The 20,000-nt window shown below is 31.1% G+C and overlaps 1 protein-coding gene across 1 annotated transcript in view; it reads right to left on the bottom strand.

The window, feature by feature from the left end:
* Positions 1-9,526: 9,526 nt before the first annotated feature.
* tspan12 (tetraspanin 12) overlaps positions 9,527-20,000 on the bottom strand; it is a 32,716-nt gene continuing 22,242 nt past the window's right edge. The window contains exon 6 of the mRNA XM_028571273.1: positions 9,527-9,998. Coding sequence (XP_028427074.1) covers positions 9,657-9,998 — 342 coding nt within the window. The 3' untranslated portion in view covers positions 9,527-9,656. The remainder of the gene's footprint in view (positions 9,999-20,000) is intronic.

Genomic DNA, 20,000 nt, shown 5'->3' with positions numbered 1-20,000 from the left:
TGGTCAGGTGTCTCTATTGACGTAAAAAGCCTCATTTAGGGTCACATTTAGACGTTCTCTACTACTCTCTACATACTACTCTCTACTGCTGTATCTCTACATACTACTCTCTACTGCTGTCTCTCTACATACTACTCTCTACTGCTGTCTCTCTACATACTACTCTCTACTGCTGTCTCTCTACATACTACTCTCTACTGCTGTATCTCTACATACTACTCTCTACTGCTGTGTCTCTACATACTACTCTCTACTGCTGTCTCTACATACTACTCTCTACTGTCTCTACATACTACTACTCTGCTGCTGTATCTCTACATACTACTCTCTACTGCTGTATCTCTACATACTACTCTCTGCTGCTGTCTCTCTACATACTACTCTCTGCCACTGCTGTCTCTCTACATACTACTCTCTACTGTCTCTCTACATACTACTCTCTACTGTTGTCTCTCTACATACTACTCTCTACTGTTGTCTCTTCATACTACTCTCTACTGTTGTCTCTACATACTACTCTCTACTGCTGTCTCTCTACATACTACTCTCTACTGCTGTCTCTACATACTACTCTCTACTGCTGTCTCTCTACATACTACTCTCTACTGTTGTCTCTCTTCATACTACTCTCTACTGCTGTCTCTACATACTACTCTCTACTGTTGTCTCTCTACATACTACTCTCTACTGTTGTCTCTCTTCATACGACTCTCTACTGTTGTCTCTCTACATACTACTCTCTACTGTTGTCTCTCTACATACTACTCTCTACTGCTGTCTCCCTACATACTACTCTCTACTGCTGTCTCCCTACATACTACTCTCTACTGTTGTCTCTCTACATACTACTCTCTACTGTTGTCTCTATATACTACTCTCTACTGCTGTCTCTCTACATACTACTCTCTACTGCTGTCTCTCTACATACTACTCTCTACTGCTGTCTCCCTACATACTACTCTCTACTGCTGTCTCTCTACATATTACTCTCTACTGTTGTCTCTCTACATACTCTCTACTGCTGTCTCTCTACATACTCTCTCTGTTGTCTCTCTACATACTACTCTCTACTGTTGTCTCTCTACATACTACTCTCTGCTGTGTCTCTACATACTACTCTCTACTGCTGTCTCTCTACATACTACTCTCTACTGTTGTCTCTCTACATACTACTCTCTACTGCTGTCTCTACATACTACTCTCTACTGCTGTCTCTACATACTACTCTCTACTGCTGTCTCTACATACTACTCTCTACTGCTGCTCTCTACATACTACTCTCTACTGCTGTCTCTCTACATACTACTCTCTACTGCTGTCTCTACATACTACTCTCTACTGTTGTCTCTCTACATACTACTCTCTACTGCTGTCTCTCTGCATACTCTCTACTGCTGTCTCTACATACTACTCTCTACTGCTGTCTCTCTACATACTACTCTCTACTGCTGTCTCTCTGCATACTACTCTCTACTGTTGTCTCTCTACATACTACTCTCTGCTGCTGTCTCTACATACTACTCTCTGCTGCTGTCTCTCTACATACTACTCTCTACTGCTGTCTCTCTACATACTACTCTCTACTGTTGTCTCTCTACATACTACTCTCTACTGCTGTCTCTCTGCATACTACTCTCTACTGTGTCTCTACATACTACTCTCTACTGCTGTCTCTCTATATACTACTCTCTACTGTCTCTCTACATACTACTCTCTACTGTTGTCTCTCTACATACTACTCTCTACTGCTGTCTCTACATACTACTCTCTACTGCTGTCTCTCTACATACTACTCTCTACTGTTGTCTCTCTACATACTACTCTCTGCTGTCTCTCTTCATCGACTCTCTACTGTTGTCTCTCTACATACTACTCTCTACTGTTGTCTCTCTACTGCTGTCTCTCTACATACTACTCTCTACTGTTGTCTCTCTACATACTACTCTCTACTGCTGTCTCTCTACATACTACTCTCTACTGCTGTCTCTCTACATACTACTCTCTACTGCTGCTATGCCCGGTGTGTCCCATGCAGACGCTAAAGGGAGATTTTTTAATTTAATTTTATTTATTTTTTTTTTTTTAAAGGGAGATTTTTGTGTCGGTATCTGACGCTGAAAGACACTGACCATGCGTCAGTATTTTAGGAGTTGGGAGAGAGAACGGGTTATATTTACGGTGAGCGGAGATTAACTTGTTTGGATCCATTGTGATACGAAGGCAATTCTCGTCATACTGTGACTTCCTTCCTTCCACGCCTGGTGGATAATGTGGATTTGTTGACTTTTCCATCCCACATCTGGATTAAACGTTTGTTGGGATTAAAGAGCACATCGGAGCGCTGAAGCACCAAAACATTCACGGACGGCTGAAATAAAGTCAGCTCGGATGCAAATATACTGAAAAAGATTTTAAAAAAAGGACTGATATCTCATCTCGTAGAGATTTAATCTTCAACTTGATACAACAAAAAAAAAAAAAAAAGGAGGATTGATTTCTTTGTTGTTACTTTTTTAAGACGACAAAAAGTTCCCCGACTTTTCAAAGTGGAAATGCAAATGGCCGACCCTGCAAGCAGCCGCTTAATAGAGAGGATAAGCCCCGCCCTTCCTGTGTGTAAGTCCCGCCCCTTCCTAAACATTAGGCTCGTTGGAGATGAGCCAGGTCTGCGCAGAGTCAATCACCCAATGCATGCTGGGTAGATTTGTGTCCGACTTGCACACGTGGTCAACGATGACCTCACGAGATCAAGGCGGCCGCAGGTTTTAGACCCAGGCGGACCCAGGGGCATGCTGGGAAACAACGGCCTCTCAGCTGATCTGACCGCTGATTGGTTCAGAATCGACTCAACATGATGACATTTTATATAAACTTTTTATTGATTTTGAATCGGAGGGATTTTAACTGCTATGTGTCTGATTTAAAGGCTGATTCTGAACAGATCTCATGTTGTGAGTCCCTCCAGAAAAAAAAAATCACAGTTTTTTCTCTTTTTCATCAAACAGAAGTTTTTGCAATTTCATCGCATTAAACTGCATAAATATCATATAGAGCATATTCTATTCCATCGCATTTTTTAAGAAAATGTGCCGCAACAATCACAAAAAAACCTTTTCTGGAAGGACTGGATAGTGATTTAGAAATCAGAGAGACTAAATCTGTTCAGATTACAGATCATCTCCAGTCTGTTGGTGATTAAAATCATCACCAGATCATCTCCAGTCTGTTAGTGATTAAAATCAGCACCAGATCATCTACAGTCTGTTGGTGATTAAAATCAGCACCAGATCATCTCCAGTCTGTTGGTGATTAAAATCATCACCAGATCATCTCCAGTCTGTTGGTGATTAAAATCAGCACCAGATCATCTACAGTCTGTTGGTGATTAAAATCAGCACCAGATCATGTACAGTCTGTTGGTGATTAAAATCAGCACCAGATCACCTCCAGTCTGTTGGTGATTAAAATCAGCACCAGATCATCTACAGTCTGTTGGTGATTAAAATCAGCACCAGATCATCTCCAGTCTGTTGGTGATTAAAATCAGCACCAGATCACATGTAGAGCATTCTGACAGCTACTCTGTCATAATAAAATCAGCTGGAGACTGTATCAGCTGATATTTGGATCTGATAAGATGTGATTAAATCAGAATCAGACCACAGTATGTCTGTGACTTCATGTGTAGCCTGTCTGTCTCTCCCCGTTCACTATTGGACAGTCCCATGACTGACACACAGGAAGGGGCGGGACTTACCTACTCACACTGCTTGACTATAATGTGACATATGCAACCAACTTCTTCTTGGGTGTATTCTGGTTGTTGTTTTTTTTTTTTTTGGGTGGGGGGATTTTGTAAAGACGCCTTTTGAAGTTTAGGGAGAAGTTATAGAAACTTTTTGAATATTTTTGAGGATCATATTGTTGATTTCTGATTGTAAAATAAGATTTATAATTATTGTTACCGTTGCTAGTGCACATGTGCTGTAATAGTGCTTCACGGTGTCGTAAATCATCTGAGGCTCCATCTCCACGGCAACGCTTGGTTTAAAAAGGGATATCTTCTGCTCATTCCCCCCTCTCATTCCCCTGCTCTCTCATTCCCCCTGCTCTGGTGTTCCCCCTCTCATTCCCCCTGCTCTGGTGTTCCCCCCCTCTCATTCCCCCTGCTCTGGTGTTCCCCCCTCTCATTCCCCCTGCTCTGGTGTTTCCTCCTCTCATTCCCCCTGCTCTGGTGTTCCCCCCTCTCATTCCCCCTGCTCTGGTGTATCCCCTCTCATTCCCCCCTGCTCTGGTGTTCCCCCCTCATTCCCCCTGCTCTGGTGTTCCCCTCTCATTCCCCCTGCTCTGGTGTTCCCCCTCTCATTCCCCCCGCTCTGGTGTTCCCCCTCTCATTCCCCTGCTCTGGTGTATCCCTCTCATTCCCCTGCTCTGGTGTTCCCCTCTCATTCCCCCTGCTCTGGTGTTACCCTCTCATTCCCCCTGCTCTGGTGTTCCCCTCTCATTCCCCCCCTGCTCTGGTGTTCCCCCTCTCATTCCCCCTGCTCTGGTGTTCCCCCCTCTCATTCCCCTGCTCTGGTGTTCCCCCCTCTCATTCCCCCTGCTCTGGTGTTCCCCCCTCTCTCATTCCCCCTGCTCTGGTGTGTCCCCTCTCATTCCCCCTGCTCTGGTGTTCCCCTCTCATTCCCCTGCTCTGGTGTTACCCCTCTCATTCCCCCCTGCTCTGGTGTTCCCCCCTCTCATTCCCCCTGCTCTGGTGTTCCCCCCTCTCATTCCCCCTGCTCTGGTGTTCCCCCCTCTCATTCCCCCTGCTCTGGTGTTTCCTCCTCTCATTCCCCCTGCTCTGGTCTTTCCCCCTCTCATTCCCCCTGCTCTGGTGTTTCCTCCTCTCATTCCCCCTGATCTCTCATTCCCTCTGTTTCCCCTGACCTTCCACCAAAACAACTTTTCAGGCGATTCCACCGTCGTTTTGGGTCTGAAGTTTTGGGTTATCCAGCAGGAGATTCATCTGCATGTACGGCAGAGCTGACTTTCCCTTAAGTTAGCAGCTAACGCTAGCTGTAGCTAACGCTAGCGGCAGCTAACGCTAGCGGCAGTTAACTAGCTTGGTTACATTTTTCTAAACGAATGTAGTTGTAGTCGTGTAATGTGTGACTGTGCAAGTCTTTCTCTCCCAAACTGAGATCAGTTCTTCTCGGTGCACCGAGATCTCTTTTGACTCAAAACCCAAACGCAGCGCTGGAGATGGAGTCCTGTTTTTGGTTGTAGCGTCTTACGTTGAGTTGACGTTCCGCGCGATGTTTTCCTAAAGCGTTCCCGATACGACGTGCATGACGGGAGGAGTTACCGGAGACGGTTACGATGACGTATAACTTCTGATTTGTCACAGCTTGTGTTATGTTGATAAAAATATGAATAATTTGGGATAATGTTGAAACAGACGGTACAGTGTCTGAGTTAACAGAATAAAACTCTCCAACACGAGTCTGGCTTCCTCTTCTTCGTTCTAATACGGAAGGTTGTTGTCATGGAAACGCTGTATTTGGTTTGTATTTTTGTTTGTTTTTATCTTCTCCAGGGACCATATTAGCATTGTTAGCATGGTGAGCATCGGTAGCATAGTTCAAAATGGTAGCATTATTAGCATCATTAGCAGTGTTAGCATAGTTAGAAATGGTAACATTGTTGGGATTACAAGGGGGTAAACTTCGCTTCAGAACTCGAACCTCCTATGGCTCCATTCTGATGCTACCAAGCCATCCCCTTCCGTTAGCATCCCATTGACTCCCATTCATTCTGACGTCACTTTGACAGAGAATAACTTTACATCTGAAGAGTTTAAAGACTCTATTTCTCCGTTGTTTATTTCTAAAGAAACACGACAATGTATAAAAGGCTCCATTACCTTGTAGCTCACGTTATGGCTCCATAGCAGACGCTTTTATAACAATAGGCTAACGATTGGGTCATAACCACGAGACTTACTGTCACACAGTAGAGGAATTACCGTATAGTACAGGAGAAGCTCACAGGCAGTTTGGACTTCGATTATCTGTTTAGGTTTAATTACTAATGTTAACTAGCATGTTAGTGATCAGTAATTACTAATGTTAACTAGCATGTTAGTGATCAGTAATTACTAATGTTAACTAGCATGTTAGTGATCAATAATTACTAATGTTAACTAGCATGTTAGTGATCAGTAATTACTAATGTTAACTAGCATGTTAGTGATCAGTAATTACTAATGTTAACTAGCATGTTAGTGATCAGTAATTACTAATGTTAACTAGCATGTTAGTTACTAATGTTAACTAGCATGTTAGTGATCAGTAATTACTAATGTTAACTAGCATGTTAGTGATCAGTAATTACTAATGTTAACTAGCATGTTAGTGATCAGTAATTACTAATGTTAACTAGCATGTTAGTTACTAATGTTAACTAGCATGTTAGTGATCAATAATTACTAATGTTAACTAGCATGTTAGTGATCAGTAATTACTAATGTTAACTAGCATGTTCGTTACTAATGTTAACTAGCATGTTAGTGATCAGTAATTACTAATGTTAACTAGCATGTTAGTGATCAGTAATTACTAATGTTAACTAGCATGTTAGTGATCAATAATTACTAATGTTAACTAGCATGTTAGTGATCAGTAATTACTAATGTTAACTGGCATGTTAGTGATCAATAATGACTAATGTTAACTAGCATGTTAGTGATCAGTAATTACTAATGTTAACTGGCATGTTAGTGATCAATAATGACTAATGTTAACTAGCATGTTAGTGATCAGTAATTACTAATGTTAACTAGCATGTTAGTTACTAATGTTAACTAGCATGTTAGTGATCAGTAATTACTAATGTTAACTATCATGTTAGTGATCAGTAATTACTAATGTTAACTAACATGTTAGTGATCAGTAATTACTAATGTTAACTAACATGTTAGTGATCAGTAATTACTAATGTTAACTGGCATGTTAGTGATCAGTAATTACTAATGTTAACTGGCATGTTAGTGATCAATAATTACTAATGTTAACTAGCATGTTAGTGATCAGTAATTACTAATGTTAACTAGCATGTTAGTGATCAATAATTACTAATGTTAACTAACATGTTAGTGATCAGTAATTACTAATGTTAACTAGCATGTTAGTGATCAGTAATTACTAATGTTAACTAGCATGTTAGTGATCAGTAATTACTAATGTTAACTAGCATGTTAGTGATCAGTAATTACTAATGTTAACCAGCATGTTAGTGATCAGTAATTACTAATGTTAACTAGCATGTTAGTGATCAGTAATTACTAATGTTAACTAGCATGTTAGTGATCAGTAATTACTAATGTTAACCAGCATGTTAGTGATCAGTAATTACTAATGTTAACTAGCATGTTAGTGATCAATAATTACTAATGTTAACTAGCATGTTAGTGATCAATAATTACTAATGTTAACTGGCATGTTAGTGATCAGTAATTACTAATGTTAACTAGCATGTTAGTGATCAGTAATTACTAATGTTAACTAGCATGTTAGTGATCAGTAATTACTAATGTTAACTAGCATGTTAGTGATCAGTAATTAGCCTGTGTCTATGTTATCTCCTTACATATACCTACACTCTCCGTCTCTGTGAGATTGGGAATGATTGAGATTTCTCTCTCACAGCTACCAGAAGACTTCACACTTTCAGACACGTTGCTCAAGTCACATCTACGTCTTCAAGCTCAGTTGGAGGCTGCTCAGTAACACTCAGCCAGCACCGGGAAAGAGACTTCTGATATCCTCCACTGGTCTCAGACCAGAGACACGGGGTCTGCTGGTCCACTTATATATGTCAATGGGTGGTACGAGGGAGAAAATACCACGGCAGTAATTGGAGCTCAGACTCAGTTTTGTAATTTTCTAAATTTCTTACCCTCTGAATAAAAAAACGAAGATACTTTCCCGTTAGTTTCAGTTCACAAAGCTTCAAAACAGCTGAAATCTTGATGGTCATTACATAAACCCATGTGACTTTTTATATAAAAAACTGTTTAAAGATCCAATTGTTTTATTTGTTATGGTGGGAAAAAAAAGAGAAATACACCGATCGTCCACAGTTAACTGACCCAAAGCTCTGAACACAGATCCTGCTTTCATCTTTTATTTTGCGGTGAGAAAACGCTCCTATAACTGTGATACAAATCTTAAAATAATTAAATATTCACCACCAAACACAAGGTGACAGATACGACTCGGGCTCTCGTTTAAAGTTCAGAAAGACTCAGACAGTTTTTGTCAACAAGTTTTTCTAAAGAGAAGAAAAGTCTTTTTTTCCAAACAGTGGTTGTTTCCCGTTCTCATCCAGTGAAAAACCACGAGTCCCAGAATGCATCGTGTTTTCCTTTAGAGAGCCAGGATGTGTGTCTTCTTCTCTTTCGTCCTCACACAGTTCTCTTCATAAAGCTCTGGTCACACTTTGGTTCATCATTTCTATCAGTTATATAATAAAATAATAAAAAAAGTTAATAAGTCGTTTAGTTAATGTCTGAGACCAATCAACCAATCAACCAATCAGACGATCGGACTGGTCGGTTAAGGCGTGGCTACGTGGAGATACCGGCCCCGCGCCGTAGCATGATGTCATCTCTCCCAAAACTGTAACAACACGACAACACGCCTTTTTTATTAATAAGGGAAATAATTCCACTAATGAACCCTGACAAAGCACACCTGTGAAGGTAAAACCATTTCAGGTGACTACCTCATGAAGCTCATTGAGAGAACACCAAGGGTTTGCAGAGTTATCAAAAAAAGCAAAGGGTGGCTACTTTGAAGAATCTAAAATATAAGACATGTTTTCAGTTATTTCACACTTTTTTGTTAAGTACATAATTCCATATGTGTTCATTCATAGTTTTGATGCCTTCAGTGGGAATCTAAAATGTAAATAGTCATGAAAATAAAAAGGAAACACATTGAATGAGAAAGTGTGTCCAAACTTTTGGCCTGAACTGTATATTAGAGATGTTCCGATACCGATACCAGTATCGGTATCGGCTCCGATACTGCCTAAAACGCTGGTATTGGTATCGGGAAGTACTGGAGTTTATGCACCGATCCGATACCACGTAATAAAACCCTAAAGAAAATCTACGTTAAAGTAGTTTATTTTTGTTCTTTTTCCGTTATAACTGACTGTCAAACTGGAGAATAAAAGAAAGTTCTACTACATTCATTGTTTGTGTTTGTTCATGTTTCACAAAGAGTTTAACCTGAGCCAGACCGACAACAGAGATAGAAATAATATCACATCTATACAGGGATAGTAGTATACAGCTGTTAAAACATAATCAAATATATGACACTCTGGTATCAGATCAGTACTCGGTATCGGCCGATACGCAAGTTCAGGTATCGGAATCGGTATCGGGAAGCAAAAAAGTGGTATCGGGCCATCTCTACTGTATATTATGGGACTTTTTCGCAAATTTTGCGTGGAAATCGGAAATTTATGCGGCGAAAGTGCGCCAAAAAATGCCAAGTTAAGTAAAGTGTAACCCAGAGTCGTTATTGATAGAAATGATGAAATAAAACCCCTAAAATAAGACGTGTAGTTCCCTCCCCCCCCCTCCCCACGGTGTGTTCAGGCGGCTACGCCAGGCGCTCCATCTCAATCTGCAGCCCGCTGGGCGCCATGGCAACATGCGTCCCGCTGGGCGCCATGGCGACATGCGTCCCGCTGCAGCTCTTCTTCGTGTGGCTGCATCCCGGCGCGGCCGGCGCCGTGTGTGTCACGGCGTGCTGGGCGGAGGCGTCCGGCGGCGGGGGGGGGTCCGGCTCCGGAGCCTGCCGCCCGTAGTACAGCGCCCAGAGCAGCGTTAGCGTCAGCGCCATGGCGAGGATCTGAGCCACGCCGATGGACACGCCCAGGAAACGCAGCGCCTGAAGCTGCTTCGTCCCTCGGATGAAACCGTAGATCTTCGGACCGCAGCCCTGAAACATGAGCACAGAGATTCATAAAGTCATTAAGTTATTAAGTTATTAAGTTCATTTAGTTCATTTAGTTCATTTAGTTCATTAAGTTCATTTAATTCATTTAATTCATTAAGTTCATTAAGTTCATTTAGTTCATTTAATTCATTTAATTCATTTAGTTCATTAAGTTCATTAAGTTCATTAAGTTCATTATGTTCATTTAGTTATTAAGTTCATTTAGTTCATTTAGTTCATTTAATTCATTTAATTCATTAAGTTCATTTAGTTCATTTAGTTAATTAAGTTCATTAAGTTAATTTAATTCATTTAGTTCATTTAATTCATTAAGTTCATTAAGTTCATTTAGTTCATTGAGTTCATTTAATTCATTTAATTCATTAAGTTCATTTAGTTAATTTAATTCATTAAGTTCATTTAGTTAATTTAGTTCATTAAGTTCATTTCTTTAAGTTCATTTAGTTCATTTAATTCATTAAGTTCATTAAGTTCATTTAGTTCATTAAGTTCATTAAGTTCATTAAGTTCATTTAGTTCATTTAATCCATTTAATTCATTAAGTTCATTAAGTTCATTTAATTCATTTAGTTCATTTAATTCATTAAGTTCATTAAGTTAATTTAGTTCATTAAGTTCATTTAGTTCATTAAGTTCATTTAATTCATTATTTTCATTTAGTTCATTAAGTTCATTTAATTCATTAATTTCATTTAGTTCATTAAGTTCATTTAATTCATTAATTTCATTAAGTTCATTAAGTTAATTTAGTTCAGTAAGTTCATTAAGTTCATTTAATTCATTTAATTCATTTAATTCATTAAGTTCATTAAGTTCATTTAGTTCATTTAATTCATTAAGTTCATTAAGTTCATTTAGTTCATTAAGTTCATTTAGTTCATTTAATTCATTTAATTCATTAAGTTCATTAAGTTCATTTAGTTCATTAAGTTCATGTAGTTCATTAAGTTCATTAAGTTCATTTAGTTCATTTAATTCATTAAGTTCATTAAGTTCATTAAGTTCAATTAGTTCATTAAGTTAATTTAGTTCATTTAATTCATTTAATTAATTAAGTTAATTTAGTTCATTAAGTTCATTAAGTTCATTTAGTTCATTTAGTTCATTAAGTTAATTTAGTTCATGTAGTTCATTAAGTTCATTAAGTTAATTTAGTTAATTAAGTTCATTTAGTTCATTTAGTTCATTAAGTTCATTAAGTTCATTAAGTTAATTTAGTTCAGTAAGTTCATTAAGTTCATTAAGTTCATTTAGTTCATTTAATTCATTAAGTTCATTTAGTTCATTAAGTTCATTAAGTTCATTTAGTTCATTTAATTCATTAAGTTCATTAAGTTCATTTAGTTCATTAAGTTCATTTACTTCATTAAGTTCATTTAGTTCATTAAGTTAATTTAATTCATTATGTCCATTTAGTTCATTAAGTTAATTTAATTCATTAAGTTCATTAAGTTAATTAAGTTCATTTAGTTCATTAAGTTCATTTAGTTCATTTAATTCATTTAATTCATTAAGTTCATTAAGTTCATTTAGTTCATTAAGTTCATTTAGTTCATTAAGTTCATTTAGTTCATTAAGTTCATTTAGTTCATTTAATTCATTTAATTCATTAAGTTCATTAAGTTCATTTAGTTCATTAAGTTAATTTAGTTCATTAAGTTCATTTAGTTCATTTAATTCATTTAATTCATTAAGTTCATTAAGTTCATTAAGTTCATTTAGTTCATTAAGTTCATTTAGTTCATTAAGTTAATTTAATTCATTAAGTTCATTTAGTTCATTAAGTTCATTTAGTTCATTTAGTTCATTTAGTTCATTTAATTCATTAAGTTAATTTAATTCATTAAGTTCATTAAGTTCATTAAGTTCATTTAGTTCATTTAATTCATTAAGTTCATTTAGTTCATTTAGTTCATTAAGTTCATTTAATTCATTAAGTTCATTAAGTTAATTAAGTTCATTTAGTTCATTAAGTTCATTTAGTTCATTAAGTTCATTTAGTTCATTTAGTTCATTTAGTTCATTAAGTTCATTTAGTTCATTAAGTTAATTTAGTTCATGTAGTTCATTAAGTTCATTAAGTTAATTTAGTTAATTAAGTTCATTTAGTTCATTTAGTTCATTAAGTTCATTAAGTTCATTAAGTTAATTTAGTTCAGTAAGTTCATTAAGTTCATTAAGTTCATTTAGTTCATTTAATTCATTAAGTTCATTTAGTTCATTAAGTTCATTAAGTTCATTAAGTTCATTTAATTCATTAAGTTCATTAAGTTCATTTAGTTCATTTAGTTCATTAAGTTCATTAAGTTCATTTAGTTCATTAAGTTAATTTAATTCATTATGTCCATTTAGTTCATTAAGTTAATTTAATTCATTAAGTTCATTAAGTTAATTAAGTTCATTTAGTTCATTAAGTTCATTTAGTTCATTTAATTCATTTAATTCATTAAGTTCATTAAGTTCATTTAGTTCATTAAGTTCATTTAGTTCATTAAATTCATTTAGTTCATTTAATTCATTTAATTCATTAAGTTCATTAAGTTCATTTAGTTCATTAAGTTAATTTAGTTCATTAAGTTCATTTAGTTCATTTAATTCATTTAATTCATTAAGTTCATTAAGTTCATTAAGTTCATTTAGTTCATTAAGTTCATTTAGTTCATTAAGTTAATTTAATTAATTAAGTTCATTTAGTTCATTAAGTTCATTTAGTTCATTTAGTTCATTTAATTCATTAAGTTAATTTAATTCATTAAGTTCATTAAGTTCATTAAGTTCATTTAGTTCATTTAATTCATTAAGTTCATTAAGTTCATTTAGTTCATTTAGTTCATTAAGTTCATTTAATTCATTAAGTTCATTAAGTTAATTTAATTCATTAAGTTAATTTAGTTCATTAAGTTAATTTAGTTCATTAAGTTAATTTAATTCATTAAGTTCATTTAGTTCATTAAGTTCATTTAGTTCATTTAATTCATTAAGTTAATTTAATTCATTAAGTTCATTAAGTTCATTAAGTTCATTTAGTTCATTTAATTCATTAAGTTCATTAAGTTCATTTAGTTCATTTAGTTCATTAAGTTCATTTAATTCATTAAGTTCATTAAGTTAATTTAATTCATTAAGTTAATTTAGTTCATTAAGTTAATTTAGTTCATTAAGTTAATTTAATTCATTAAGTTCATTTAGTTCATTAAGTTCATTTAGTTCATTTAATTCATTAAGTTAATTAAGTTCATTTAGTTCATTAAGTTCATTTAATTCATTAAGTTCATTAAGTTCATTTAGTTCATTAAGTTCATTTAGTTCATTTAGTTCATTAAGTTCATTTAGTTCATGTAGATTATGTAGTTCATTAAGTTCATTAAGTTCATTTAGTTCATTTAATTCATTAAGTTCATTAAGTTCATTTAGTTCATTAAGTTCATTAAGTTCATTTAGTTCATTAAGTTCATTTAGTTCATGTTGTTCATTTAGTTCATTTAATTCATTAAGTTCATTAAGTTCATTTAGTTCATTAAGTTCATTTAGTTCATTTAATTCATTAAGTTCATTAAGTTCATTTAGTCCATTTAGTTCATTAAGTTCATTTAATTCATTAAGTTCATTAAGTTCATTTAGTTCATTTAGTTCATTTAATTCATTAAGTTCATTTAGTTCATTTAATTCATTTAATTCATTAAGTTCATTTAGTTCATTAAGTTCATTAAGTTCATTTAGTTCATTTAGTTCATTAAGTTAATTTAGTTCATTTAGTTCATTAAGTTCATTTAGTTCATTAAGTTCATTAGTTCATTAAGTTAATTTAGTTCATTAAGTTCATTAAGTTAATTTAGTTCATTAAGTTCATTAAGTTCATTAAGTTAATTTAGTTAATTTAGTTCATTAAGTTCATTTAGTTCATTAAGTTCCTTAGTTCATTAAGTTAATTTAGTTCATTAAGTTCATTAAGTTCATTAAGTTAATTTAATTCATTAAGTTCATTTAGTTCATTAAGTTCATTTAGTTCATTTAATTCATTAAGTTCATTAAGTTCATTTAGTTAATTAAGTTAATTTAATTCATTAAGTTCATTAAGTTCATTTAGTTCATTAAGTTCATTTAGTTCATTTAATTCATTAAGTTCATTTAGTTCATTAAGTTCATTTAGTTCATTTAGTTCATTAAGTTAATTTAGTTAATTTAGTTCATTAAGTTCATTTAGTTCATTAAGTTCATTAGTTCATTAAGTTAATTTAGTTCATTAAGTTCATTAAGTTAATTTAGTTCATTAAGTTCATTAAGTTCATTAAGTTAATTTAGTTCATTGAGTTCATTAAGTTAATTTAGTTCATTAAGTTAATTTAGTTAATTTAGTTCATTTAGTTCATTTAGTTCATTAAGTTCATTTAGTTAATTTAGTTCATTAAGTTCATTTAGTTCATTAAGTTCATTTAGTTCATTAAGTTCATTTAGTTCATTTAATTCATTAAGTTCATTTAGTTCATTAAGTTCATTAAGTTCATTTAATTCATTAAGTTCATTAAGTTCATTTAGTTCATTAAGTTCATTTAGTTCATTTAGTTCATTAAGTTCATTTAATTCATTAAGTTCATTAAGTTCATTAAGTTCATTTAGTTCATTAAGTTCATTTAGTTCATTTAATTCATTAAGTTCATTAAGTTCATTTAGTTCATTAAGTTCATTTAATTCATTAAGTTCATTAAGTTCATTAAGTTCATTTAGTTCATTAAGTTAATTTAATTCATTAAGTTCATTTAGTTCATTAAGTTCATTTAGTTCATTAAGTTAATTTAATTCATTAAGTTCATTTAGTTCATTAAGTTCATTTAGTTCATTAAGTTCATTAAGTTCATTAAGTTAATTTAATTCATTAAGTTAATTTAGTTCATTAAGTTCATTTAGTTCATTAAGTTAATTTAATTCATTAAGTTCATTTAGTTCATTAAGTTCATTTAGTTCATTTAATTCATTAAGTTCATTAAGTTCATTTAGTTAATTAAGTTCATTTAATTCATTAAGTTCATTAAGTTCATTTAGTTCATTAAGTTCATTTAGTTCATTTAGTTCATTAAGTTCATTTAGTTCATGTAGATTATGTAGTTCATTAAGTTCATTAAGTTCATTTAGTTCATTTAATTCATTAAGTTCATTAAGTTCATTTAGTTCATTAAGTTCATTAAGTTCATTTAGTTCATTAAGTTAATTTAGTTCATGTTGTTCATTAAGTTCATTAAGTTCATTTAGTTCATTTAATTCATTAAGTTCATTAAGTTCATTTAGTTCATTAAGTTCATTTAGTTCATTTAATTCATTAAGTTCATTAAGTTCATTAAGTTCATTAAGTTCATTTAATTCATTAAGTTCATTTAGTTCATTTAGTTCATTTAATTCATTAAGTTAATTTAGTTCATTAAGTTAATTTAGTTCATTAAGTTAATTTAATTCATTAAGTTCATTTAGTTCATTAAGTTCATTTAGTTCATTTAATTCATTAAGTTAATTAAGTTCATTTAGTTCATTAAGTTCATTTAATTCATTAAGTTCATTAAGTTCATTTAGTTCATTAAGTTCATTTAGTTCATTTAGTTCATTAAGTTCATTTAGTTCATGTAGATTATGTAGTTCATTAAGTTCATTAAGTTCATTTAGTTCATTTAATTCATTAAGTTCATTAAGTTCATTTAGTTCATTAAGTTCATTAAGTTCATTTAGTTCATTAAGTTCATTTAGTTCATGTTGTTCATTAAGTTCATTAAGTTCATTTAGTTCATTTAATTCATTAAGTTCATTAAGTTCATTTAGTTCATTAATTTCATTTAGTTCATTTAATTCATTAAGTTCATTAAGTTCATTTAGTTCATTTAGTTCATTAAGTTCATTTAATTCATTAAGTTCATTAAGTTCATTTAGTTCATTTAGTTCATTTAATTCATTAAGTTCATTTAGTTCATTTAATTCATTTAATTCATTAAGTTAATTTAGTTCATTAAGTTCATTAAGTTCATTTAGTTCATTTAGTTCATTAAGTTAATTTAGTTAATTTAGTTCATTAAGTTAATTTAGTTCATTAAGTTCATTAGTTCATTAAGTTAATTTAGTTCATTAAGTTCATTAAGTTAATTTAGTTCATTAAGTTCATTAAGTTCATTAAGTTAATTTAGTTCATTGAGTTCATTGAGTTCATTAAGTTAATTTAGTTCATTAAGTTAATTTAGTTCATTTAGTTCATTTAGTTCATTAAGTTCATTTAGTTAATTTAGTTCATTAAGTTCATTTAGTTCATTAAGTTCATTTAGTTCATTAAGTTCATTTAGTTCATTTAATTCATTAAGTTCATTAAGTTCATTTAATTCATTAAGTTCATTAAGTTCATTTAGTTCATTAAGTTCATTTAGTTCATTAAGTTCATTTAATTCATTAAGTTCATTAAGTTCATTAAGTTCATTTAGTTCATTAAGTTCATTTAGTTCATTTAATTCATTAAGTTCATTAAGTTCATTTAGTTCATTAAGTTCATTTAATTCATTAAGTTCATTAAGTTCATTAAGTCCATTTAGTTCATTAAGTTAATTTAATTCATTAAGTTCATTTAGTTCATTAAGTTCATTTAGTTCATTAAGTTAATTTAATTCATTAAGTTCATTTAGTTCATTAAGTTCATTTAGTTCATTTAATTCATTAAGTTCATTAAGTTCATTAAGTTAATTTAATTCATTAAGTTAATTTAGTTCATTAAGTTCATTTAGTTCATTAAGTTAATTTAATTCATTAAGTTCATTTAGTTCATTAAGTTCATTTAGTTCATTTAATTCATTAAGTTCATTAAGTTCATTTAGTTAATTAAGTTAATTTAATTCATTAAGTTCATTAAGTTCATTTAGTTCATTAAGTTCATTTAGTTCATTTAGTTCATTAAGTTCATTTAGTTCATGTAGATTATGTAGTTCATTAAGTTCATTAAGTTCATTTAGTTCATTTAATTCATTAAGTTCATTAAGTTCATTTAGTTCATTAAGTTCATTTAGTTCATTAAGTTCATTTAGTTCATTAAGTTCATTTAGTTCATGTTGTTCATTAAGTTCATTAAGTTCATTTAGTTCATTTAATTCATTAAGTTCATTAAGTTCATTTAGTTCATTAAGTTCATTTAGTTCATTTAATTCATTAAGTTCATTAAGTTCATTTAGTTCATTAAGTTCATTAAGTTCATTAAGTTCATTAAGTTCATTTAGTTCATTTAGTTCATTTAATTCATTAAGTTCATTTAGTTCATTTAATTCATTTAATTCATTAAGTTCATTTAGTTCATTAAGTTCATTTAGTTCATTTAGTTCATTTAATTAATTAAGTTCATTAAGTTCATTTAGTTCATTTAATTCATTTAATTCATTAAGTTCATTAAGTTCATTAAGTTCATTTAGTTCATTAAGTTCATTAAGTTAATTTAGTTAATTTAGTTCATTAAGTTCATTTAGTTCATTAAGTTCATTAGTTCATTAAGTTAATTTAGTTCATTAAGTTCATTAAGTTAATTTAGTTCATTAAGTTCATTAAGTTCATTAAGTTAATTTAGTTCATTGAGTTCATTAAGTTAATTTAGTTCATTAAGTTAATTTAGTTAATTTAGTTCATTTAGTTCATTAAGTTCATTTAGTTAATTTAGTTCATTAAGTTCATTTAGTTCATTAAGTTCATTTAGTTAATTTAGTTCATTAAGTTCATTTAGTTCATTAAGTTCATTTAGTTCATTTAATTCATTAAGTTCATTTAGTTCATTAAGTTCATTAAGTTCATTTAATTCATTAAGTTCATTAAGTTCATTTAGTTCATTAAGTTAATTTAATTCATTAAGTTCATTTAGTTCATTAAGTTCATTTAGTTCATTAAGTTAATTTAATTCATTAAGTTCATTTAGTTCATTAAGTTCATTTAGTTCATTTAATTCATTAAGTTCATTAAGTTCATTAAGTTCATTTAGTTCATTAAGTTAATTTAATTCATTAAGTTCATTTAGTTCATTTAGTTCATTTAGTTCATTGAGTTCATTTAGTTCATTAAGTTAATTTAATTCATTAAGTTCATTTAGTTCATTAAGTTCATTTAGTTCATTAAGTTCATTTAATTCATTAAGTTCATTAAGTTCATTTAGTTCATTAAGTTCATTTAGTTCATTTAGTTCATTAAGTTCATGTAGTTCATGTAGTTCATGTAGTTCATTAAGTTCATTAAGTTCATTAAGTTCATTTAGTTCATTTAATTCATTAAGTTCATTAAGTTCATTTAGTTCATTAAGTTCATTAAGTTCATTTAGTTCATTAAGTTCATTTAGTTCATGTAGTTCATGTAGTTCATTAAGTTCATTTAGTTCATTAAGTTCATTTAGTTCATTAAGTTCATTTAATTCATTAAGTTCATTTAGTTCATTTAGTTCATTAAGTTCATTTAGTTCATTTAGTTCATTAAGTTCATTTAGTTCATGTAGTTCATGTAGTTCATTAAGTTCATTAAGTTCATTAAGTTCATTTAGTTCATTTAATTCATTAAGTACATTAAGTTCATTTAGTTCATTAAGTTCATTAAGTTCATTTAGTTCATTAAGTTCATTTAGTTCATGTAGTTCATGTAGTTCATTAAGTTCATTAAGTTCATTTAGTTCATTTAATTCATTAAGTTCATTAAGTTCATTTAGTTCATTAAGTTCATTTAGTTCATTAAGTTCATTAAGTTCATTTAGTTCATTAAGTTCATTTAATTCATTTAGTTCATTTAGTTCATTTAATTCATTAAGTTCATTAAGTTCATTTAATTCATTAAGTTCATTTAGTTCATTTAATTCATTTAATTCATTTAATTCATTAAGTTCATTAAGTTCATTTAGTTCATTAAGTTCATTAAGTTCATTTAGTTCATTTAGTTCATTTAATTAATTAAGTTCATTAAGTTCATTTAGTTCATTTAATTCATTTAATTCATTAAGTTCATTTAGTTCATTAAGTTCATTAAGTTCATTTAGTTCATTAAGTTCATTAGTTCATTAAGTTAATTTAGTTCATTAAGTTAATTTAGTTCATTAAGTTCATTAAGTTCATTAAGTTAATTTAGTTCATTGAGTTCATTAAGTTAATTTAGTTCATTAAGTTAATTTAGTTAATTTAGTTCATTTAGTTCATTAAGTTAATTTAGTTAATTTAGTTCATTAAGTTCATTTAGTTCATTAAGTTCATTTAGTTCATTAAGTTCATTAAGTTCATTAAGTTAATTTAGTTCATTAAGTTCATTAAGTTCATTTAGTTCATTAAGTTCATTAAGTTAATTTAGTTCATTGAGTTCATTAAGTTAATTTAGTTCATTAAGTTAATTTAGTTAATTTAGTTCATTAAGTTAATTTAGTTAATTTAGTTAATTTAGTTCATTAAGTTCATTTAGTTCATTTAGTTCATTAAGTTAATTTAGTTAATTTAGTTAATTTAGTTCATTAAGTTAATTTAGTTAATTTAGTTCATTAAGTTAATTTAGTTAATTTAGTTCATTAAGTTCATTAAGTTCATTTAGTTCATTAAGTTCATTTAGTTCATTAAGTTCATTTAGTTCATTAAGTTCATGTTCTACAGGCTGCAAAAATATATTAAAGTAATTTCTGTAAATAATCAGGACTTTTAGCGTGTATAGAGCCAGCATATCTCCACCAGACTCCATGTAAATAATCAGGACTTTTAGCGTGTATAGAGCCAGCATATCTCCACCAGACTCCATGTAAATAATCAGGACTTTTAGCGTGTATAGAGCCAGCATATCTCCACCAGACTCCATGTAAATAATCAGGACTTTTAGCGTGTATAGAGCCAGCATATCTCCACCAGACTCCATGTAAATAATCAGGACTTTTAGCGTGTATAGAGCCAGCATATCTCCACCAGACTCCATGTAAATAATCAGGACTTTTAGCGTGTATAGAGCCAGCATATCTCCACCAGACTCCAT

This window comes from Perca flavescens, chromosome 23, assembly GCF_004354835.1.
Source record: "Perca flavescens isolate YP-PL-M2 chromosome 23, PFLA_1.0, whole genome shotgun sequence".
Classification (NCBI taxonomy): domain Eukaryota; kingdom Metazoa; phylum Chordata; class Actinopteri; order Perciformes; family Percidae; genus Perca; species Perca flavescens.
The sequence above is the reverse complement of the archived record's forward strand: the minus strand, read 5'-3'. Positions and strand labels throughout refer to the sequence as shown.